The 24,645-nt window shown below is 48.2% G+C and overlaps 2 protein-coding genes across 6 annotated transcripts in view; both read right to left on the bottom strand.

The window, feature by feature from the left end:
* The window catches only part of ARHGEF16 (Rho guanine nucleotide exchange factor 16), a 51,404-nt gene extending 50,828 nt beyond the window's left edge, over nucleotides 1-576 (bottom strand). The window contains exon 1 of the mRNA XM_058161087.1: nucleotides 177-576. The gene's annotated coding sequence lies outside the window, so the exon portion shown is untranslated. The remainder of the gene's footprint in view (nucleotides 1-176) is intronic.
* Nucleotides 577-5,163: 4,587 nt separating this feature from the next.
* PRDM16 (PR/SET domain 16) overlaps nucleotides 5,164-24,645 on the bottom strand; it is a 308,062-nt gene continuing 288,580 nt past the window's right edge. Inside the window, exons 9-17 of one of the 5 annotated variants that reach the window (XM_058161086.1) lie at nucleotides 22,956-24,348; nucleotides 19,891-19,978; nucleotides 16,882-17,054; nucleotides 16,116-16,193; nucleotides 13,457-13,626; nucleotides 12,496-12,670; nucleotides 11,338-11,562; nucleotides 9,962-10,136; nucleotides 6,604-8,491 (exon numbers count right to left, since the gene is read on the bottom strand). In XM_058161086.1, the coding sequence (XP_058017069.1) occupies nucleotides 8,357-8,491; nucleotides 9,962-10,136; nucleotides 11,338-11,562; nucleotides 12,496-12,670; nucleotides 13,457-13,626; nucleotides 16,116-16,193; nucleotides 16,882-17,054; nucleotides 19,891-19,978; nucleotides 22,956-24,348 (2,612 nt within the window). In that variant the 3' untranslated portion in view covers nucleotides 6,604-8,356. Of the gene's footprint in view, nucleotides 6,473-6,603; nucleotides 8,492-9,961; nucleotides 10,137-11,337; nucleotides 11,563-12,495; nucleotides 12,671-13,456; nucleotides 13,627-16,115; nucleotides 16,194-16,881; nucleotides 17,055-19,890; nucleotides 19,979-22,955; nucleotides 24,349-24,645 lie in introns of those variants that run through there. The other 4 variants (XM_058161081.1, XM_058161085.1, XM_058161082.1 and 1 more) reach the window with 4 other exon arrangements.

A 24,645-nucleotide genomic window follows, 5' to 3' on the forward strand; every position in this document is an offset into this window, starting at 1 on the left:
GACTAACTTAACAGCTGCAGTGATTCGCTTAAGAAGGGTGGCCAGGATGGTCGTAAAACGGGGCAAAACTCCCTTAACAACTGCCTCGCTTTAGCCATGGAAATTTTGGGCACAACTCTGGTCGTAGGTCGAGGACTAACGCTAAACGTTATATTGCTTAAGCAGTCTGGACTTACCTGCTGCGTGGTCCTTGGGGGCAGGGGAAGAGGTCCTCTCTTAAGGCCCACCGGATTCAGCGGAAGTTTCATTCCAGGCAAATTCGCAGAGGACTAGAAACTTAACAGATTTCAATTAACCGCACCTTTCATAGCAACATATCCAAATTGAACCGTCAGACTCACCAAAATTCCCGCTCTTTCCACCAGGAACTTTCCGTAGAAGCTGCCTTGGCCAGCAGAGCTGAAGAAATTCCAGGTTTTCCCGCCTGGGCGAGGCTAGCTTTCAATCATGGCTAGGAAGTGGTTAGTTTTCGAAACTTCTATCAGAATCATAAGAGCTGGAAGAGACCTCGGAGGTCTTCTAGTCCAACCCCCTTCCCATGTAGAAAAGCAGTTGTAATCTTCAGAACAGGCTTTCCCTACAGCGGGTGGTGTGAAAACTACTTTCATCTATGTCAAAAATCAAATATTTTGTAATTTAGGGGGGGGAAAAACACAACAGCTTCCAGGCACTTCCAACTTTTTAAAACTGGGGCGCCCTCTGCTGGACAAAGCTACCAACTGCTGAAAAAAAATTATCAGTAAAGGATTTTACATTTGATATACAGTAGTGGCCAAAATTGTGGAAACCTTTTGGGGAAAGTGTATGTTCTATAACTAGCTGATAATTGGTTTTGGAGTAGTGCCATAAAATTATATATCCTGATTTTGGAGTAGTGCCATAAAATTATATATCCATGGAAAGATAATTTAATTAAGAATGTAAGGCAATAACTTTTAAGAAGGATTTGCTATTAAAATAGCAGTTACAGTATAAAGAAGAATAATGAAACATGTAGAAAAAAACGAGATATACAAAAATGTCAGTTAATCCTTAGTTGGGTAACCTTTAGCGTGAATGACGGCCTTACAATGTTTTCCCATGGAGTGAACCAAGTCTTTGAGTTTTGCAGCTGCTATTATGTGAAACCAAGATTGAAGGATGGCTTCTATTAACTGGGTTAACAGAATAATAGATTAATAGAAAAATAGCAATAAGCTGGGTCGCGTCTGACGAACAAGTTTCTTTAGTTGAAGGTCTGGGCTATTCCCAGGTCGTTCCAGCAGTGGAATAGGATTATCTGGAAACTCCAAAAAAGCCTTCAAAATCCAATACACTTTTCCCAAAAGGTTCCCACAATTTTGGCCTCTACTGTACTGTAAAGAATTTGCGTGGTTTGCTTATGGTTTAAATATTAATATATATTTAGCAAGGGGTTCTCTGCCTGATTGCTGGGTGGGCGTGGCCTAGTCAGCCTCCTGCACCACGGGAAGGGGGGGTGCGGCGTTTTTGCCCTCCCCGGGCTCTGGAGGCCCTCTGGAGGCTGGAAACAGGCCCGTTTCCGGCCTTCCCGAACTTCCGGAAGGCCCCTTTGTTTGCCCTCCGAGCCTCCGCGCACGCCCTGCATTTATCTGCATCCAAAACGGGCCGCGTGGGAGGGACGGGGAGGGGTGGGCGGAGCTAGCTAAGTGTGGGATTTGGGGGTTCTCCGAACTGCACAGAATCTTAGCTAGAGGTTCTGCCGAACCCTTAGCAGCTCACCCCTGCCTGTACCTCTTATTGTCGGTATTCCTAAATTGGCAGCCCCCTCTTCCACCCTGATGGAGCTTAAAGATGAGTTGTGAGGAGGCATCTCCAAGGTGTTTCAACAGCCAGTTTTCCTTCTGGGGGGGCGTGTCTTCTGATATATAGGGGCAAACCTGGGGGCCGTTCTTTCCTCGGGTGTCCCCAGCCATGTCTGATCACTCGAGATCTCCAGGGGTAGAGACCGAACCGAGCAAACCCTGGTTTGACTCTAGGTTTTTGAGGGACGTCAACGCTAGTCCAAGAACGTGAGAAGATGGTTGGTTAGAGTTTCACTGGTCTTCTGGCTGGGGTGGGGGGAGGGATGCAAAGTGAGTGGCTGGCGATGTGTGATATGTCCATGCAGATTTGGAGAAGGCTTGGGAGAAGATTTTGGAGACCACCTGCCAATCAAGGTAGTTCTGATTTTGGTATATTGTAGCTTTTGGTATGGGCCAAAAGACCTTCCCGTGTCTTTAGAAGTCCACAACTTCCATTATTTCGGGCCATCGGTCATATTGGGAAGTTGAAATTCAGAAAATTGATGGAATGTTTGGTCAAAGCTCCAAATATACTTCAAAAAAAAAAAAGATGAATTGTTTGAAGGTTAATTTAAAGACAAAGACCTTAATTTAAGGAAGATTTCTTGAAGCACCATGACCAAATTCCACCTCATTTGCTATTTTTAATTCTTTAAAAATTCTCCCTCTTCTCTTTCTGGTGCCTATTATTGAGGGGGAAAAATGTGATTAGATTTATATGGAGGAGGGAGGGAGGGATAAGAAAATATTGATTTCCGATACGTGGTTGCCCCTTAATGCATTATTATTATTATTATGGTCATCAAATGACATCGAATCACACAATTTTTTGTCTCGATGTGTGGAAACCCGCAAATTTTGATCCCAGAGTGTTTCTCCGTTTTATATTTTCAACCGAAAAAAAGCTAGCCGTTTTTTTTCAAAGACAATTCAGAATGGGCAACCGAAGTTCTCAAGATCCACTTGAGGGGAAAACCAAGTTTGTGAACCTGGAATAAACCGGGTTTGTTGTGCAGACAGACACTCTCGAGAACCAGGACTGGTGTGAGACACATTTTTTTGTGTGTGCTGCTGTTGACAAAATCACTCCACAGGCAACCAAAGTGATAACCACAGAGACACACACACACAGTTCCTTGGTACGAAGGAACCGACTAAAAAGTTTACACAAAGTTTTCAGTTCAGTATCTCATGGGCAGGTCGAAAGCCAGGATTTGTAGTTTAGGCTAAACCTTGGTCTGATGGAGAAAAGTGTTTCTAAGATGGTGGGCAGCCCTTGTCGCTGGGCTGACATATCATGGTTAAGATTTGTTGAGCAAGCTGTAGTTGCAGAAAGTTCAAAACTGGCAAGATGACAAGTGCAAGGGGAGGCCCCACCCCTTTGTGGGTGGAGCTTCAAGGGCCATCTTGAATCTTTTGGAGGCCGAAGAGTGTGAGGTCATCAGAAGTGATCGGGTTCACACATGCTAAGCCCAAAGATGGCTTGTTATGACAGGGGAAGGCCAAACCCAGGCCAAAGTCAAGGTCAACCAAGTTGATCCAAGTTTTATCCAGGTAGACTTGGATAAACCAAGTTTGTCCAAACTTGACTCCATCCTTACCCCCTTCGGTTCCTGCCTTAAAATGCAGCCACTTTTAAACCATGATTCGGTGACACACATACACCCCCATCTCATCCCTGGTTACCGCTGCTTCTCCCCGAATCGTGGGGAGGGTTTCAAACACTCTTCATCAAATTAGAAGGAAGTTCATTTTTTTAAAAAAATAATAAAATAAAATCAGAAACAGAAGTGAGTTTGGAGAGCAGAAGCGAAACCGGCTCCAAATTTACTTCTCGTTCTCGTTTGAAAGTCTTTGTGCTACACAGGTAGTCCTCGACTTACGACTGTAATGGAGGCCGGAACTTTCATCACAAGTCGTAAAGTCGAAGCACCTAGGTGACCGGACCCGATACATGAAATCTTTCTGCAGTTGTGGTCTATCGGCCGCCAGCTCCTCCAGCAGCCAAATCGGAGGTAGGAGGACGTGGCGTGGGAGTCAGGATCAGCCTCAAGGCAGCCTGGGAGATCCGAGGGGGGAAGAGGGAATGGAGCTGGCAGAGACAGAGGCGGAGGCTGGGCCGTCCGTCAGCCCTCAGATGGAGAGTCGACATCCCCCAGATCTGGAGGTGGCTGATGAGGAAGAGGAGGAACAGCTGGGTCCAGTACCTGACACGCAGAATGCAGAGGAGAGGAGAGCGGTGGAAATCTATGGGCCGGTCCTTGGGATGGAAGAACCACTACTGATAGCGAAGCCCCACCAGCTCTGTGGATAAAAGGCAGGGGGCGGAGATGAATAGGTGTGGCAGACAACTATTCACCTCCCAGCCGGAGGGTCTTGTTAGCCTGGTTAGAGAGAAACTTTTTGCCAGGCTGCCGGCGCTCCTAATAAAGGAATTGTTGATTAAGTACAGAGGGTTTGTCATGTTTGGGGAGCTGGGTCAGAACGGCAGTGGTGTATTTGTGTGTGTGTGTATGTGTCCAGCTGTTGATACCCCAGAACTGGGTCATAAGTAGCTTTCGGGACTGAGGGGACTGTACGAGTCACTAAGTGAACGGGCTGTTAAGCGAGGACTTGCCGATATAGATGACGACACAACGATTAAAATGGCATGTTTATTTTCTTTTCTTTGCCAACGCTAACAACCAATGAAACGACTAGTTGAATTCAGGGGATCAGAAGTCACAGACATTTATTTATAATTTTTTTTCCCCGGAGGTGGGGGCGGGGTGGGTGGGGGCTCAGCAGAACTGTTTCAAAGTCAACTCGTTTAAATTGCTTCCGTTTGCGGGTCAATTATTTTGGGCCCGGTTTAAACCGAGGCTGGATTTGCATCGGTCCCTAATTCGGTTTCACCGATCTTGGTCTAGAACCGCTTTCGAAAACATTGGCAAGGTTAGGAGGAGAGATTCGGATTTGAAAGATCTGCAAATCTGGAAGCCCAAAGGAAAAAAAAGAAAAGGAAAGGAAAAAAAGAAAGAAAGAAAGAAAAACCCCAAACCCCAGGCGAAAATGTACAACGAAACGAAAACGCTCCTTCTGTTGTAATCCTTTGCAGACATATGTCCTCGACATCTGGAGTCTAAAGAGAAGTGCTGCCTTTTAAATAGAAGAAACGACGTCGATGTTGGATGAAATTTAAAAAATTTTCTCGCTCGTTTCATCGTGAGCTGCTCTCTGAGCTCGGAATCCACATTCCCAAAAGGCAACGTGACGCTGGTGAATCGACCCAAGCGAAATTTGTTGAGATTTATTTGCAACCTTCCTGGCTGTGACGGAGAGAGTGACGATCAGATGGAAGCTAACGTGATGGTGGTTTAGGAAGCAAATTTAAAAAATAAAATAAAAATAAAAATAGAATGTACACAGTTCTAACGAACCACTGTTTATAGACATGAATGCTAGAAAATATGTTTCTCTACGAGGTTCTATTTTGCGGGATGCAAGACCGTTTGGTCCGTCTTATTTTATTTATTTATTTTCCTAAAGAAGAAGAAGTTTCTTTGCCGAACGCTTGCGGATTATCGTGGCTGAAATGCTCAAGGTTTTAATCCTTCTTCAGAGAAGGCAGGGAACAACATTTTTAGAATAACTACCACCTGATCCAGAACATCTCTGGGAGAAATTCCAACGAAATTGGAAAAAATAAAATAAATCTTTTTGTGTGGGGGTGTATTTTTTATTTTTTTTTGAGATTTGAAAACTTCCAAGGTGAAGTTTGGCCCAGCGAAATTCGTGGTTCTCTCGCCGGCCGAGCTGAGCCAAGCTTGCCTTCGCTTTGATTTGAGATCGATGGGAGGGGATGAATTTAGGCAATCTTAACACCCTAAAAAAAAAATCAGCTTTCTACCCAGCCCCATCATTCTAGGCCTCTCGATTTAGAAGACACCAGGTACAGAAAGGAGTGGAAAGAATCTGCTTCTTGAAGCCCAGGTAGAAAATTGACAGGCTGTGAAAGTTAGAAGACTGGGGAATTGTCCATCAGATACGGGAAATGTGGAATTTGCGGGAAATCCCTGGAAGAAAAGTGGGATACGATGGATGCACGTGGACCTCAGGTGAGGAGAACAACAGAGAAAGAGTCAACATGGTCCTTATCGCGAGAATGTCTTGGGTAGAAGGTCACAGTCCTGGCCAGGTGGGCTTGGGGGCTTCATGGGGAGAAGGGTTGGGGTCTGGGGACAAGTGCATCTTTGATGGCTCAGCAACATGGTTTATAACATGAAGAGGGGTCAGGATGGGGTTTAGTGGGTCCTCCACCTGGCGTGTCCCTCACCGGAAGCCAATGTTCTCCCGCCCGGTGCTACGCAATGGCGAGGTCTTGTTCGGTGGGTGGGCTTGACCGATGGGGAGGGGAGCTGTCCATGGCGGGTTTCTCCTGCCCCAGGGGGTCCTTCTGCCAATCTTCCGCTTTGCCGGGAGAGCTGAGAAGGCCAATGGGCGGGCACCTCGGCCTCCCGCGCTGGGATCCTGGCGGGGCCGCCTCCCTGAGCGTCTCAGAGGTGGCCGACAGCGTTGAAGGTTCCTGGCTCGGAAGCGGCTCCAGCCATGTTCAACCAGGCGTCCAGGGGGTTCTGGGAGGAAGGATGGAAGGGGGTGTTCTTGGTAAGAGTCAACATCATTGCGTAAGCCTATGAAGCACAGAAGAAAACAGCAGGTGAAAGAGGCGGTGAGCAGGAGAGAATCCGACGTCAGAATCCGCGGCCGGGATTTCCGGGATCTGGTAGGATCTGGAGATGGACGGGTGGGTGGGGGCTCAGCAGAACTGTTTCAAAGTCAACTCGTTTAAATTGCTTCCGTTTGCGGGTCAATTATTTTGGGCCCGGTTTAAACCGAGGCTGGATTTGCATCGGTCCCTAATTCGGTTTCACCGATCTTGGTCTAGAACCGCTTTCGAAAACATTGGCAAGGTTAGGAGGAGAGATTCGGATTTGAAAGATCTGCAAATCTGGAAGCCCAAAGGAAAAAAAAGAAAAGGAAAGGAAAAAAAGAAAGAAAGAAAGAAAACCCCCAAACCCCAGGCGAAAATGTACAACGAAACGAAAACGCTCCTTCTGTTGTAATCCTTTGCAGACATATGTCCTCGACATCTGGAGTCTAAAGAGAAGTGCTGCCTTTTAAATAGAAGAAACGACGTCGATGTTGGATGAAATTTAAAAAATTTTCTCGCTCGTTTCATCGTGAGCTGCTCTCTGAGCTCGGAATCCACATTCCCAAAAGGCAACGTGACGCTGGTGAATCAACCCAAGCGAAATTTGTTGAGATTCATTTGCAACCTTCCTGGCTGTGACGGAGAGAGTGACGATCGGATGGAAGCTAACGTGATGGTGGTTTAGGAAGCAAATTTAAAAAATAAAATAAAAATAAAAATAGAATGTACACAGTTCTAACGAACCACTGTTTATAGACATGAACGCTAGAAAATATGTTTCTCTACGAGGTTCTATTTTGCGGGATGCAAGACCGTTTGGTCCGTCTTATTTTATTTATTTATTTTCCTAAAGAAGAAGAATTTTCTTTGCCGAACGCTGGCGGATTATCGTGGCTGAAATGCTCAAGGTTTTAATCCTTCTTCAGAGAAGGCAGGGAACAACATTTTTAGAATAACTACCACCTGATCCAGAACATCTCTGGGAGAAATTCCAGAGAAATTGGAAAAAATAAAATAAATCTTTTTGTGTGGGGGTGTATTTTTTTTTTTTTTTTTTTTGAGATTTGAAAACTTCCAAGGTGAAGTTTGGCCCAGCGAAATTCGTGGTTCTCTCGCCGGCCGAGCTGAGCCAAGCTTGCCTTCGCTTTGATTTGAGATCGATGGGAGGGGATGAATTTAGGCAATCTTAACACCCTAAAAAAAAAATCAGCTTTCTACCCAGCCCCATCATTCTAGGCCTCTCGATTTAGAAGACACCAGGTACAGAAAGGAGTGGAAAGAATCTGCTTCTTGAAGCCCAGGTAGAAAATTGACAGGCTGTGAAAGTTAGAAGACTGGGGAATTGTCCATCAGATACGGGAAATGTGGAATTTGCGGGAAATCCCTGGAAGAAAAGTGGGATACGATGGATGCACGTGGACCTCAGGTGAGGAGAACAACAGAGAAAGAGTCAACATGGTCCTTATCGCGAGAATGTCTTGGGTAGAAGGTCACAGTCCTGGCCAGGTGGGCTTGGGGGCTTCATGGGGAGAAGGGTTGGGGTCTGGGGACAAGTGCATCTTTGATGGCTCAGCAACATGGTTTATAACATGAAGAGGGGTCAGGATGGGGTTTAGTGGGTCCTCCACCTGGCGTGTCCCTCACCGGAAGCCAATGTTCTCCCGCCCGGTGCTACGCAATGGCGGGGTCTTGTTCGGTGGGTGGGCTTGACCGATGGGGAGGGGAGCTGTCCGTGGCGGGTTTCTCCTGCCCCAGGGGGTCCTTCTGCCAATCTTCCGCTTTGCCGGGAGAGCTGAGAAGGCCAACGGGCGGGCACCTCGGCCTCCCGCGCTGGGATCCTGGCGGGGCCGCCTCCCTGAGCGTCTCAGAGGTGGCCGACAGCGTTGAAGGTTCCTGGCTCGGAAGCGGCTCCAGCCATGTTCAACCAGGCATCCAGGGGGTTCTGGGAGGAAGGATGGAAGGGGGTGTTCTTGGTAAGAGTCAACATCATTGCGTAAGCCTATGAAGCACAGAAGAAAACAGCAGGTGAAAGAGGCGGTGAGCAGGAGAGAATCCGACGTCAGAATCCGCGGCCGGGATTTCCGGGATCTGGTAGGATCTGGAGATGGACGGGTGGGGTGGGGCTTCCAGCTGTTGGGGAAGGAGGGCTCACCCAAAGGGAACTGTGGGCACCGCAGGGTGCCCATCGTACTTGAACTCTTGTTGAAGTTGGAGAAACGTGACTTAAATTTGCACATCTCCGTGTTTGAGGGACCGAGGCTCCACATTAGGGGCCCCTTCCTGCCCTAGTTAAAAGAGAAGGCGACCACTAAGGAATCGGGCATGCAAATTTCTCTCTGCTTGCAAAGGTTTGGAACTGGTTGCTACAGAAACGGGACAGATCTGATGGTTTTAGTTTGTTTCGTTTTACTGTACATGATGGTGTTGTGTTTTAATTTAATTTTAATTTAATTTGGTTATCTATGGAAAGATAAAGGCCCCTTTGGCACCCAGAAACTCCCAAAATAAACTATCGATTCTAGAGTAGGGAAGAACCGATGGGAGATTTCTTCGCAGGAGAAGTGAAAGATTCCGCTTTCCTAAACAACACCACCAAACGCCCCCTACTCCATCCCACTCCCCTGCCCCAAAATCCTGAGACATACGAGACAACATTTAGAACGAAGGCCACGGGGGTCTCCCTTTGCAGATTTATGTCCGTAAAAGAAAATAAATTATCGGAGTGGAATCCCCCCACTTCGCTTCTCAAAGGCGAGCCGGAGAGGACAAAACGAGGTACAAATAAGCAGGACACCAAATCGTTAGTAAACCTTTGGCAAATTAGTTTTAAGTCATGAGAAAGACAAGAGACATGCACGGGAACAAAAAAAAGGAGCCGGCTTTCTAAACAGAAAAGGAGATAGAAACTGTGGGGGGGGGTATGTCTTCCTTGTGCACCCCACCCTGACAGGAGACTTCTGTTCTGCGAAGTTGTCCTCGAATGGCTATTTCTATTGCCTTGGAAGGGGCTTCACAGGGATGCCAGTGAGGGGAGGACATCTCTTCTACGGGTGGGGTGTGTGTGTGTGGAACGACACCCGATGAGATTTTGGAGGGATGCAAAGGCACCCCGTACCAGTCGAGTCTCCTCGAAAAAGAGCCTCAAGAGAAATTAGAAAGAGAACCTCGAGCCAAGTTTAAAGCAGGAAAAGGGATGCCTCTGAGAAACCGTCAGCCGGATTCGAGCTGCGGGAAAGTTGGAAGAGGACGTGTGCTTTGCTCGGGTAGTTTGGTCTGGAAATGGAACACTGACAGGGGAATGGAGGAGGTGGGTGGGAAATTACAGCCCCTCCTTAACCTGGATGGAAATTGGAATTGCTGGCATGGACGGGGAGGGGAGGGGAAGAGTGGGGTCTCGGGGATCTCAACGCTTTGGGGGTCCGCAGGGAAATTTGACGAGCCTCGCTGCGAAACTCAGGATCGAACCTACCTGGTTTTTGGCCTGCCTGAACAGAGTTTGTTTTAGTGCCTCCGAATCTAAGGTGGAATTATAGACAGCTTTAACGTCAAAAGCTTCCTCGGAGGCCTGGCGGAAGTCCAGCCCCTTCCCAAATTCCGACATCTGTTCCAAATCTAACAAGCCGGCTTCGTTCTCCTCAGTACACCTGTACCAAGCACCAGGGAGGGAGGGAGGGAGGGGAGGGAAAGCAGGGCGACCTGTTAGTTCCATCCGGCTGCAAACACACTCGGGGGGGGGGGGGTGTGCAGATGCCAGGAAGGGGAGGGGGGGCTCCGTAGAGCCGCATGCGAGACGAGGGAGGGTGAGCGACACAGACAGAGAGACAGACAGGCAGATGGACGGACAACGAGTAGACAGACATGGCCGTAGTAGTACACGATCGCCGAGCACAGAGCGGAAGTTGGGCGTAGCGGCATGAGCCCGGATTGTACACAGGGGATGGGTGGAGGGGGGCAACTTCGAGCGATACTGTCAGGAAGTATGTCAGGAAATTGTTATTTGCCTAACTAGTTGGCCAGGCAATATATAAACTAACTATGTATGTTTGTAGAAAGGCATGATATTGCTTTAAGGCTGTGCTGCATCATTGCAAGCATCCTGATTGGTTGAGCTCTGTAGCCAATGTATAAAAGGACTCCTAAATTATGGCTTGTGGGGAATCTACAGGGACGCTACAGCATTGTCACCTGATGACATGCTGCAACTGTATAGTTGAGCTTTATTATCGTTGCTTGATCATGGCTGGTTACTGATTCCTCAAGATACTGACTGTTGTGAATTGAACTGTGTTTTGCCGAACTGAAAGAAGACCTTGTTTGTTGTGCAAGTCTATGTTGGTAAGAAGACTTGGTATTTGTAACATCCCTGACTGACTGGCTTTATATGTGTATGACCTGGAATTGTTTTTGGACTATGTCTTTGCCTTTTCCCTAAAAGTAAAGGAATATCAAACCCCAGTTTGTCTGCAAGTGATTGTTATTGTATACAACCAGTCTCAGTCATTTTCATGCGTAGGGTACTCTGCTCAACGGTCTACAACCTTGGTTGTGAACCCAGATTACCCTTAACAGATTCTCTGTGTCGTGGGAATTTCTCCCGATTGGGCATAATCGCTTGCTCAAACCGCCATAGTCCTAAAGATCTGAGAATCATGGATCATGCATTTCTGAGGATCATGGGAACATCTTGAGAGTTGACCGGCAGCCGAAACAATTTGGCAAGCCTTTTTCTCGTGAATTTCTGGAGTTTGACATTCTAGCCGGTCCCAAATCACTCGTTCATGGGGCGTGGAATGAGAAGAGAAAAGCGAGGGTCCCCTCCCTCCCACCACGAGAGGGGAAACCTACCTCTGGGCACGGTTAAAGCTCATGGTGAGGGACGCGGCCTCTTCTTCCTCCTCATCTTCATACCCTCCTTGTGGCTCGGCGGTGGGTGACACTGTCTCGTCTTGATACTTCCCCGTCAGGCTGTCATCGTCCTCCTCTTCCAGTTCATCCTCTTCCTCATCGACGTCCTCTACTTTGTCGGGCGGAAGACCGTGGGTGGCGCCGTCAGCGTTCTGGATTTCGGGCCTGGTTGAGGGAGAGCGCAAAGGTTAGAAGACACAATGAGGGTTGACCAAGCTTTTTGAAGGCCATGTAGGAGATGACCAGGCTGAGCCCGAGAGAAGGAGGGGTCAAACGTTTCATAAGTCACGAGTCCTTATGCACCATTGGTGAAATCCAAATTTTTTTAATACCAGTTCTCTGGGCGTGGCTTGGTGGGCATGGCAGGGGAAGGATTTTGCAAAATCTCCATTCCCATCCCACCCCACTCCAGGGGAAGGATACTGCAAAATCCCCATTCCCTCCCCAATCTGGGGCCAGCCAGAGGAGGTATTTGCAGGTTCTCCGAACTACTCAAAATTTCTGCTACCGGTTTTCTGAACTGCTCAAAATTTCCGCTGCCGGTTCCCCAGAACCTGTCAGAACCTGCTGGATTTCACCCCTGCTTCGCATCCGCAAGGGGTCTAAGTCCAGCCCATCTCGAATGCCTTTCTTATCTCCCGCTCATTTCCCTTGACTGTTAGTTGTCCGGATTCTTGCAGAGAGCTTAAACTTGCAATCAATATTTATGCTCCTTTCAATTGCCTGAATCTCCTGATTCCCACAGTTTGATAGGCCACCCGTTGTTGCCTTGAAGGCAACCGGATCTGGATCAGATCCAATGGAGATTTTCCTTGGGGATTGAAGAGAAATCTTTCCGTTTGGAAAGAAAGTTTGAAAATGGACCTTTCTTTACTTAGACTTCCTCTTTGGGAGAGAATTAGAAAGGGAGTTCCCAGCTTACAACCGCAATTGCGTCCGAAATTTACGCTGGTAAGCGGGAAATTTGCTGAGTTCTGCCCCATTTGTTTGTTGAAAGAGTCGAATCTACCCGGAATTTGGTGAGAGCTTTGTGAGGGAATCCGATTGTCCACGGAGGTTAGTGGGAGGAGCGACAGCTTTCTTGGCAATCTTGCCTACCTTTTCTCGGCTAAAGCCGTCGATTGGTTCATCTCGCTATTGGCAATAAAGTTTCTGATTTCAGAGAAATAGGCGTCTTCTTTCTCATCTAAAAGTGCTGGGTGTTCCGATTCGGAGGCGGGAGAAGATGCGTTGTTCCCCAAGTGGTTTGTAATGACTCCGGCATGCTGGCTTACTAGAAGAGGAGAGGGAGAAGAGGAAGAGGAGGAGAAGGAGGAGGAAGAAGAAGAGAAGGAGGAGACAGGAGGAGGAGGAGGAGGAGGAGGAGGAGGAGGAGGAGGAGGTGGGAGGAGCAGAAGAAGAAGGAGGAGGAGGAGGAAGGAGAAGAAATAGAAGAGGAGGAGGAGGAAGAGGAGAAGGAAGAAGAAGAAGAAGAAGAGGTGGAGGAAGAAGAGAAAGGAGAAGGAGGGAGAAGAAGAAAGGAGAAGCAGGAGGAGGAGGAAGAAAAGGAGGAGGAGGAGAAAAATGGGGAGGAGAAGAAAAAGAGAAGGAGGAGTCGGAGGAAGAGAACGGGAACGGGAAGGAGGAAGAGGAAGAAGAAGAAGAGGAGGAGGAAGAGGTTAAAAACTGAAGATGGACATGGACATTTTGATCCATGATGGCACCATAAGTGATGATCAGCTTGGCTTACGACCGCAACTGAGCCCAGGATTTCCATCGCTAAGCGAGACAGGTGTCACGTGAGCTTTGCCCCGTTTTACGACCCTTCTTGCCACATTCGTTAAGGGAAGCACCGCGGTTGTTAAGTGAATCCGGCTTTCCCATGAACTTTGCCGGTCGGGAGGTCGCCGAAAGGGAATCGCATGAGCGACCATCATAAATATGAGTCGGTTGCCGAGCGTCTGAATAGGGAATAGGGTTGTTTAAAAAAAAAGAAAAGCCAGGTGGGTCAACCGTGATCCTATCGGAAAAGGGAAAGTGATGGGCACTGTGCGGGCGCCGAGCCGAAAACTTCGGTTACCTGGAACGTTTTCGTGCTCGTGTTTTTTCAAGTGTCGGTCCAGGTTGGTCTGCTGGCCGAAGCATCGATTGCAGAGGTGACATTTGAAGGGTTTCTCTTTGTTGTGGATGTTTCGGACGTGGCGCTGGAGGTTGGACGAGATGCTGAACGAGCGGTCGCAATATTTACACCTGGAAGCGGGGGGTGGGGGGGAGAAAGTGGGGGGGGGAGGAAATGGGGGGGGGGAACACGCCACATTTGGGTCAAATCTCCTTTCCTGCCACCCTGTGAAATGTCGTCTTGTTTAAAAGACCCTCCAGTGGTGTGGGAAGGGGAGGATTTTAAGGAAAACTTCAGGGCTGCAGTTCCTCTGAATCCGCTCAAGAGGGCGGCATTGAGATGCGTAAAGTGGGGATTAAAAATTTCAGGCAGAAGCCAGACTCCAGTCTAGGGGGCTTTGAAATGCAGACAAATCCAATCAAATTTTACTCTTCTCTCTCTCTTTTCTCCTCCCTCCTTTGTGTTTTTTCCCTTTCTTTCCCTTTTTCTTCTTTCTTATTCTTCCTTCCTTCCCTCTCTTCCCTCTTCCCTCCCTCTCTCCCTTTCCCTTCTTTCAGTTTTCCTTCTTTCGCTCTTTTCTTGTTTCTTCTGCATTCCCTTTCTCCTTCTTCCTTTTCCTTCACTTTCCCCTTCTTATATCCCTTTCTTTAACCTCCCTCCCTCCATTCTCTCTCTCTGTTTCTCTCTGTCTCTCTCTCTCTGTCTGTCAGGGTGCTACATTATGCAGACAGCACATACTTTCCAAATGTGCAAAAGTTAAAAACACAAACGGCTCTCCCAAAAATACCTTTATTATTTTTGGAATCGGCAGAGATACCTTTCCTAAATTCTTGCCCCAAAGGGTTTTTGTGTATGTGTGTGAGTGGAATGAGCTCATAATCTGAGAAATGAGAAAGGTTTACTGTGCCAAATACTACCTCCTCCTTAAAAAGAATATTGCCCATTGCTTAAGATGGTCCCATAAACCCCCCACCCTATTTTCTCCCCCCCCCCAATTTTCTCCCTTCCCTCTCCTCCTGCATCTCTTTTGCTCTCTGACAATACTTCCCCCCCTCCCCTGTTTTTTGCATACGAAAACGGCTGGAGAGAATTGGGTCAGAGTTAGCTAGAGAAATCCTATTTTGGTTTTAATCGGTGGTCAGGGCAAACAGACAATCGAATTCAAAAAGTGAACTGTCAGTTTTTTGGGTTTTTTTTGTAAATACGTGGAACGGTGACATCCGCCGTTGCAAATCAAGACTTCGATTTTAAGTTTACCCAGCAATTACGCACAAGCCATTTCTATAACAATAAGCCTAAACAAATTATTATTTTTTTACAAAAAACAGAATCAAAGTTTTTTTTTTTTATTTGCATTTATATCCCGCCCTTCTCCGAAGACTCAGGGCGGCTTATACTATGTCAAGCAATAGTCTTCATCCATTTGTATACTATATACAAAGTCAACTTATTGCCCCCCAACAATCTGGGTCCTCATTTTACCTACCTTATAAAGGATGGAAGGCTGAGTCAACCTTGGGCCTGGTGGGACTTGAACCTGCAATATTGCAGGCAGTTGCTGTTAATAACAGGCTGCATTAGCCTGTTGAGCCACCAGAGGCCCTTTCATTATTATTTCTTTTTTCTCGTTGCAAACTCAAAATCCGGAAGCAGTTTCGAAACCGCAGACAAAAATTAAATACAATCTTGGTGGGTGAAAGCAAAAAAAAAATAAAATAAAAAAATGTTGTAGTTGTAATTGTTGCGACTGTGCCAAAGAGATTTGGAAGTTGGTGCCTTTTTCTCTGTTTTCCTCCCTCCTATTACACTATAACGAAGGTGGGTTTTACATAATTTTACCACCGGTTCGCCGTGCACCAAAAATGTGAGTGCGTGTGCTTTGCTCGCTCATCCGGCTTGCACGCATATGCGTGGCTTAGAAAACGTGGCTAAATAGGTCGCCACTACCGGTTCGCCTTTTTCCCCCTTCCTCTCTTCTTACTTTTCATTGGTTTTTTTCCCCCCCCTTTGTATTTTATACTTTGATAAACTAATAAAAAAAGTGTTAATTGAAAAGTGTTAGATTTTTTTAATTCAGGGGTCTAGACTGAATGCCACCAAGAGGTTCAACAACATTTTGGGCGTTAAGAAACTCAGTTGCTGCCGTTGTTGTTGTGGATTATATTCCCTACGATTTGGAACCCATCAAGGTTTCAAGGGAGGTGACGATGGCAACGTCCAAGGATGGAGGTTAGTGCAAAAATGAGCAGCGGGAAAGTGGAAAATTGAAAGCACAGCTTCATTCAGCCGAGCCAGAAACCCGGATTCTGCCGTGCGATTCCCGCTGTGGAATTGAGGCGCCATTTAGAGAGACCCCTCCTCTAAAAAAAAAAAGCCCTCTGAACCAGGGGTCTTCAACCTTGGCCACTTTAAGACTTGTGGAGTTGTGGGCTTTAAGACTTGTGGACTTCAACTCCCAGAATTCCCCAGCCAGCTGGCTAGGGAATTCTGGGAGTTGAAGTCCACAAGTCTTAAAGTGGCCAAGGTTGGAGACCCCTGCTCTAAACCACCAGTTCTGCCTACAAATATTAATAATGCACCATCTTTCACCATCCACAAAAATGTGTATTTTTCAACTCACCGGTAAGGCTGTTCCCCTGTGTGTGTTCGGAGATGTCTGGTGAGATTGGCTGAACGAGGAAAGATTTTACCACAGTATCTAGAAGGCCAAAAAAAAAAAAGAAAAGGAAGAAAAGAAAAGAAAAGAAAAAGAAAAGAAAAAGAAATCAACCTTTTTTCCCACCACCATTATTATTCCCTGTAGATTGGAAAAGTCCCTTGAGGTCATCTAGTCTGATTGAGGGTTGCCCGTTGCAAAAAACAACAACCCAGTAACAGAATAACAGAGTTGGAAGGGACCTTGGAGGTCTTCTAGTCCAATCCCTTGCTCAAGCAGGAGACCCTAGACCACTTCAACCAATCAATCAGTTAGAGTAGAGCTGGAAGGGACCCCTAGAGGTCTTCTAGTCCAGCCCCCTGCTCAAGCAGTAGACCATTTCAACCAATCAATCAATCAGAATAGAGCTGGAAGGGACCTTGGAGGTCTTCTAGTCCAACCCCCCCCTGCTTAGTGCAGGAAACCCTACACCACTTCAGTCAAGCGGTTATCTAATCTCTTCCTAGTGTTGGAGCCTTCACAACTTCTGGTGGCAAGTTGTTCCACTGGTTAATTGTTCTCACTGTCGGGGAAGTTTCTCCTTAGTTCTAGGTTGCAAGGAGAATGAGAAGACACTGAATTTTCTAGGGTTGTCTTCTCCTTTCAGCCTTGGGTCCCGAGTCTTTCCCACTTATGGTCTGGTATCTACACACCCACCCACCCACCCACACACCTCTCCTTTTTTCGTTACCTGCAAGTGTAACGTTCTTTGCCCTTGCGCAAAATGGGATCCGATAAGGTGGGAGGGGGCGACCGGAAGTTGAACGGGTGGTGAGGGAGGGGCGGCAAGGAAGCGCCCCCGGCGTCTGTCTTCAGGGCAGCGAAAGTTTCCAGCTTCTCGGTCATGGTTTCAATGGCGGACATCTAAAAGGAGCAAAGAAAGAAAATTTGTGGGGGGTAAGAAATTGGGGGATTGAGGGGAATCACACACAGTGTCATAGAAGGGTGTGGAAGGGGTTTTAGAGATCATGTAGCCTGACTGTTCATTAACCCTAAAACCGTAGACTGCATTAACAGAGGGACAGAATCAAGATCACAGGAAGTGTTAAGAAGGCCTTGGTAAGGCCGCACTTGGAATCCTGCATCCAATTTTTGGTTGCTACGAAATAAAAATGATGTTGAAACTATGGAAAGAGTGCAGAGAAGAGCCACAAAGAGGATTAGGGGGCTGGAGGCTAAAAACATACGAAGAACGGTTGCAGGAACTGGGTAGGTCTAATTTAGCGAAGAGAAGGACCAGGGGAGACAGGATAGCAGTCTTCCAATAGACAACATTTGGCTGACTGTGTGATGAACCGTACCAGTGATGAGGATGAGGATGTGATGAAGAAGATGAGGGTGTGATGAGGATGATAGGGAGGAAGCGGAGGGGGAGGAAGAGGGAGAAGGAAGCTGGAGGAGGAGGAGAAGTAGAAGGAGGAGAGAAGGAAGAAGGAAGATGGGAAGGAGAAGAGGAGGAGGAGGAGGAGAGAAGAAAGATGGGAAGGAGGAGAAGAAGAAGAAGGAGAGGAGGAGGAGAAGTAGAAGAAGGAGAGAAGGAAGATGGAGGAGGAGGAGAAGAAGAAGAGAAGGAGGAGGAGAAGGAGAAGAAGGAAGAAGAACAAGAAGAAGAACAAGAAAGGAAAAGGAAGATGATGGAGGAGGAGGACTACAATGCAGTGAGAATGCTATTATGGGCTCTCACTTCTCCCTGTCAGTTCTCCCTGTCAACATGGGGTGAGGTGGGGGTGTCATTTGTATCTACCTCCCCCCCACCCCCCGCAGCCTGAGCTCGGCATGGGTGGGCTATCTTTCTCCGCAGCCGTGGAGAATTATCAGCTGTGCTGTCGGAGCCATTCTCCCCTATTCTGACCCACACAAAGACAGGATCTTCCTGGCCGGCCTGATCTCATGGCCGGGGCCCATTGGAAAAAAGAAAAAAAAGGGAAAATGGAGGGAAGTTATTAACCAAACTTTCCAGCCCGAGGAAAACAATGAAGACCCTAAGTTTAGCCTTGAAAACGGGAGCCCAGCCAAGCGCGGGAACAATGAGAACCACTCTGGATACAAAACCTTCCAAATTCGGCTGAGACGGACGCAAAAGATTTGGATCGGTTTTTCGGGCTTGAAAACAGACACCCTGGAAGTGGTGTCACCAGCGAAAGTTACCCTGGCAGGACATCCCGGCTTGTTTGTTTTCTCCACGGACGAAGGAAGTGTCTACCCCTTGCCCCATTCTCTGGAAAGGGACAGGTTTCCTTCGGCCCTGATATCATTTCCCCTCTTCCTGGCTTTCTTTCGAAAAAACGAGGGCGGCCGTTGTAAGCACGGCTGCAAGGCTTTTGGGTTTCTCGCGTGACGTTCTCCTGCAAGGAAAAGATCTCCCGAAGAGATCCTGGGAGAGTCTGGAATTGCCGTCTGCATGTTATGGGGTCCATCCGGACGTAATTCCTCAATGCCAGACAGCCGGAGTCAAACGCTTCTCCTTGGTCACCCGAATCTGGTGGTTCTCCCTTTCTCCACCGTGAAGTTCCTCCAATGGTTTCACGCCGCTTGATGGCCTAATCGGAGCTAGGGAGGAAACGCTGGACAGAGGAAGGGTTCGAGACCACTTGCTTTGAGCCTTGTGTCAACTCAACGGTAGGGTTGTGACGTGGTTGACCAAGCCACAGCTTGGCACAGCGAGCCAACTCATTCTCGGCTTGCGTCCGAGCTGGTTGTCCAAAGACCGAGATGGAAGAAGGCTAAAAATTCGTGCTTCCTTGGCGATGGAACGATTCACGGTAGATGAAAGTCTGTGGAACTACAGGGAGCAACGTGTTTGCACGCGGAGCTCTCCAAGGTGCTGAAAACCGGATAAGACGACCTGGTTGCCAAGATGACCCCTCTACTCAACTCTCAGCAGATGCCAACTTTCTCAGGTAGACCAGACAAGAAGCGAGCCAGGTTCTACTTTATTCTGAGGCCACATTAATAAAACCTTGCAAGACCGAACGTGTGTCTCTTTTTTAAAGCTTGATGCATTAGGGAAAATCCTTTCTGAGTTTCTTTCTCAGCCCGTTATGCAGTGGCGGGCTCCCCGTGCCCTTATCAGTATCTCTTTCCCCCTTCTCCCAAGGGCTGTTACATCAGAAGACTGAGTTTCTGTTCACACACACACAACCACTTTTGATCACGCTTTGGTGGCCGCCTTCATGCAACTGGTTTAGTTTGATATTAAACTTTTGTGGAAGACGCTGTTGTGGTCCGTCAGCAGCCTACGGAGCTGGCAACAGAATCGGACAGTGATGAGGCTGAGGTGAGGCCAGGACCATCGGGGAGTGAGGTGCGGACTCCAGAGCCTCCAGAGCCTGATAGTAGTGAGGCAGAGGAACAGGAGGAGCCTGTTCCTAATGCACGCATGAGAAGAGCTGCCAGAAGGCAAGAGCAGCTCAAGCAGAGAGGACAACTCGGGAGTAAGGCCAGGAGATGATTGGCTCCTCCCATAAGGCTTAAAACAGACCAGCGCCATTGTTTCAGCTTTGCCGGAAAACAACGTTGTAGCTGTGTCTTCTGCTTCATGTACGTCTTTGTTCTTGTGGCTTCTGGAAGGGCCTTTGGCAGTTTGCCTAATTGGATTAAGGTTTGTGAGATAACTGAGGAATTTGTGTTGGGAGGCATTTGTTTTACTTTGAGTTGAACTGCTAGGGAACAGTGGCCACCCAATGCTTCTTGGTCTTACCTGAGGATGGAAAAGCAGCGGGGAAGGCCGCAGATACTTCTCCTTTAGTGCTCCAACTGAGTCAGCCATCTTCCGCTTCTCTACCCTGCTGGACAACAAAACAGAGGGTTACATACCTCACAATTCTGAAAATTCAGAACCTCTTTTGTACACTTGTTCGAAAAGGAGGAGAATAATGGTCTAATTATTACATTTCCTTTTGTGGGAGACGCACGCAATCAGTTGCATGAACAGAGGGATACAATCAAGATCAAGGGAGGTGCTAATACCGCTCTATAAAGCCTTAGTAAGGCCCACACCTAGAGTGATGCACCCAGTTTTGGTCATCACATTATAAAAAAAGAGGTTGAGACTCTAGAAAGAGTGCAGAGAAGAGCAATCAGGATGATTAGGGGACTGGAGGCTCAAACATACGATGAACAGTTGCAGGAACTGGGCCTGGCTAGTCTAGTGAAGAGAAGGACCAGGGGAGACAGGGGAGCATCTTCCAATATTTGAGGGGCTGCCCCAGAGAGGAGGAAGGGGGTCAAGCTATTCTCCAAAGCACCCGAAGGCCAGACAAGGAACAATGGATGGAAACTGATCAAGGAGATTCAACCTAGAAATAAGGAGAAATTTTCTGACAGTGAGAACCATCAACCCATGGAACAGAAGTTGCCTTTGGAAGTTGTGGGAGCTTCATCCCTGGAGGTTTTCAAGAAGAGATTGGACTGCCATCTGTCAGGAATGGTGTAGGGTCTCCTGCTTGGGCAGGGGGTTGGACTAGATGACCTACAAGGTCCCTTCCAGCTCTGTTAATCTGTTAACTATCATTCAAGGTTTCCCCCCCCTCCCCCCCCGAGGTTATTTATCCCAGGCTAAGGAGCAGCCTAGATGCAAATCAGGCATTCTTGGGTCAACTGAATTGATATCTTATTTCAATTTTCTTCAGCTAGGTCACGGTCCAGAAAGTGAGTACTTCTCATCAGCCCATGGTGAAAAATGGGAAGGCCATAAGAAGAATGAAGTTGTGTTCTTACAGTGAGTAAGAGACCGTAAGAGCCAAGGGGTAGGTTGCTATGAACTTCTGGATCTCTAAGGGGCATTTTCAATTCGGAGAGGATGGCCCTACAATTTCCCATCACACTTCCAGGTCAGGGACGGTGTGTGTATGTGTGTGTGTGTGTGTTACAATTATTCCTGATGACTGCACAGACTTTTTGCAGGTTGAGTCAACCTTCTGCCCAGGAGCTAAGCTTCTGTACAAAAAAAAAAAAAAAAGAACGGTTGAAATTTAAAAATAATAAAAATAATAAATAAATAAAAATCAATGCTTGAGCTAGGGGGCTGGACTGGAAGATCTACTATTATTCTACTATTCTATTCTATTCACTCTGCAAGACAAATTTCAAAGAAGCTAATATGGAAAGCTCGTGACCTGCCCGTGGATTGGGTTTGACAATTAGAAGCGTTTGTGAGAAGTGTTGTTGTGTGTGGTGTTTTTTGTGTAAATGTAGGTGTCAGGCTGCCTCTGATTATAACCAGGAAAGAATACACCTTGACTTCATTTGCAAATAAAGAAAAGTACTTTTACTAGTTACATCTGGATAGCAGCAGTGCTTAGTTGAATCTGAGACAAAATATGGCTAACAATCTGTATCACCCCTATTCCTCCCTCCTCTTTCCCAAAAGGTCATCAGGTCTGGTCCAATGCCAGCTCCTTCCCGGGGTCCCGGGGTAATCTTCTTCCGCAGGTCTCTGGTTGTCAATCATATCAGGAATGCAGTGTCCGTTAGAGTTCGCGCTCAAAACATTCCTGTTGAATTCAAAACATTAATCTCCCCTCCCACCTTAATTAGGTCAGACCGACACTCTTAAAGGGCCCTCTCTACTTAACTTGAATCCAATAGCTATTTACATTAGAAATACAATCCCATGCTATCTAACAACTGAATATAAGGAGTACAAAGAGTTACAAAGTTTGGAGTGGAGGGTGACAGTAGGCTTGGTTTAATCGCAAATTCCCAGGATCAGATTCTCAACTCCATCGAGTTCTCCCCTCTTTGTCCGTCCATCATTCAACTGAAGGCTAAGCAGTCCCTTATCTAACCCTGTCCTTAGCTAGTGTCTCTTCTCTCCACCTCTCGAGGGCATTCACACCCGCAATTATACCAGTGGTGAAATTCAATTTTTTTTTACTACCGGTTCTGTGGGCGTGGCATGGCTTGGTGCGCGTGGTGTAGCGGACATGGCAGGGGAAGGATACTGCAAAATCCCCATTCGCTCCCCACTCCGCTAACCTGCTTTCCAGCTCCATTCTCCTGTGCAGGGCAGCGAAAGAAGACCCAGCCGATTAGCTGAGACTCGGGAGGCAGCAAATAGATCGGGGGAGGGGGGAGCCAGAGGTGGTATTTGCCGGTTCTCTGAACTACTCAAAATTTCCACTACCGGTTCGCCAGAACCAGCTGAATACCACCTCTGAATTACACACTTCGCAATGCGGCCATCACCCCTTGTGTAGCCTGATAACTTAGAAAGGTTCTTCCCTGATTTTCTTTCCCCTACCTGTTATGCATCAGTGGGGTAGGGCCAGGAGTCGGCAACCGGCGGCTCTGGAGCCGCATGTGGCTCTTTCGTCCCTCTGCTGAGGCTCCCTGTGGCTGGTCGGCTCCACAATTGATAGGGCTTTTGGTTAGGGCAGGTAGAGGAAAAAGGATGCTACGCTGGAGGAGACTCTATGGTGGGGGAACCGACTTCCAGTCGGCAGAGGAAAAAGGACACCGTGCTAGGAGGAGACGCTATGGTGCGGGAACCGGACTTCCGGTCAGCTCCAGAATTGAACGGGGACTTCCGGTCAGCTCCAGAATTGAACAGGGACTTCCGGTCAGCTCCAGAATTGAACGGGGACTTTCGGTTAGGACCTTTGAGGCTCTTTTGAGTGTTTAAGGTTGCCGACCCCTGGGCTAGGTCCTCTCTTATCTCACCATTCCTAGTCAGCATCTCTTTCCTCCGTCCCTCAAAGTCTTTCCCACACACCCTCACAACAACAACAACAACAACACCATCAAGGCTGAGAATGTTAATACCTGTAGATGGGGTCCATGAAGAAAGGAGAGGGCTTAGCGTAATGCAGGGAAGGTTGAGGGAGCATCTGAGCTTGATTCATCTTGGGGACTCCGTCGCCGGCCACCAGCTTCCTCTCGCCGTAGACGTGGTTCTTCCGGGGATCCCGACTCCCGTGATGGCTGGCCCGGATGCGGCTGCTGATGGTGAGATCCAGAGGCTGTTCCTCGCCGGCGTGACGGGCGGGGAGGACTTGCGCCGCTTTGCTTTCTTTCGGCTTGGTGGTGAGGTCGAAGGGTGACTCCGAGCAGGGCCCGCCGATTTTGTGCAGGTCCCGGGGCGACTTTGGTTCGGCTTTGACCAGCAAACTGTGGTTGAGGGTCCGCTCCGTGAACGGGTAAACCGAGTGGGAGAAGTTGGGAAGGAATTGGAACGGGAACATGGAATGATAGGGAAGGGTCCCCATTTTTTTCTCCTGCATACCCATAAACCCGGGCCCAAAGTACTTTTCGGCAATGGAAGCGATGGCCTTGATGGAATCGTTCGTGGCCCCCATCATCGGCAACAGCTGATCCTCGGGGGGAGGGAAGAAAGTGTGCTGGGAGTAGAAGATGGGGAGGTCGCTTGTGCTGTTGGTGGAACCGGTGGGGACCGAACCGCTGCCAAAATCCGGCTTGGTCTCCCCGGGTTTTCTTTTCTCCTTCGTTTTCTCTCGCTCGCTCTCCGCATCGCTCTCTAAGTCCGACCCGGTGCCTGTGGTGGTCTCCAGATCAGTGCCCGTTGTGGTGTTGATGTCCTCGAAGTCGCTGGCATCCGACAGGTCGCTAGTCCTGGCTTTGAGCTTCTCCAAGTAGGAGTTCCCCAAAGGAGCGCTGTTGAACCTCTCCTCCACATGTAGCGGGTGGCTGCTGTTGCCGATGGCGGACATCAGCGGGAGCGGAGAGTGGCCCAGAGGGCTGGGGAGCTTGGCCTCTTGGGTGTGGTTGATGGGGCTCTTGAGCAGAGGCGTGGGGGGCAAGAGAGGAGGCCTGGGGTACAGCGAGGGAGGGAAGATCCCTGGGAACCCGGGGGCGAGAGCCGGGAACGCAGGGGGAGCAGGCGAGAACGGAATTGCTCCCGGGTGTGGCCGGGAGGGGAAGTAGTCGCTGAAGCCGAGTCCAGTATGATTGAGGTTGGGCGATGTCTTAGACTTGTCCATCAAGGAACTGGGCGTCAGGGGCAAACCTGGTGCGAAAAGGCCTCCGGGGTTGTAGTGGTTCTTGCCTTCGCAGAACCGCCGGTGTTTGTTGAGCGAGGAGGTGGTGCTGAACATCTGGCCACAGTCCTTGCACTTGATCTGAGTCCGGCAGTCGGCGTGCATGCGCTTGTGTCTGCAGAGGTTGGAGAACTGCGTGTAGGATTTGTGGCAGACCTCGCCTAAAGCATCAACAGAAACCAAAAGACCAAAACCCAGTATGAAATTAATATGAAAGAACGGGTCGGGTGCGAGAGAAAGTGGGCGTTCTTGGTATTTTAACGGGGGCGGGGGGCGGGGAGGGGGCTGTGAAAAAAAGAAGAAGAAGAGAGGAAGGGGGGAACCGTTTTTAAACTGACGGGGACCAAATGGTTGCCTCGGATGAAGCCAGGCCGGAGATGTGGACGACAAGACAACGCAAAACAAAAGTACGTGGGATTTATTTGAAAGGTGTGCAGGTAATCCTCGACTTATGACCA

The sequence above is a fragment of the Ahaetulla prasina genome, chromosome 18, assembly GCF_028640845.1.
Source record: "Ahaetulla prasina isolate Xishuangbanna chromosome 18, ASM2864084v1, whole genome shotgun sequence".
In the NCBI taxonomy this organism is placed as follows: domain Eukaryota; kingdom Metazoa; phylum Chordata; class Lepidosauria; order Squamata; family Colubridae; genus Ahaetulla; species Ahaetulla prasina.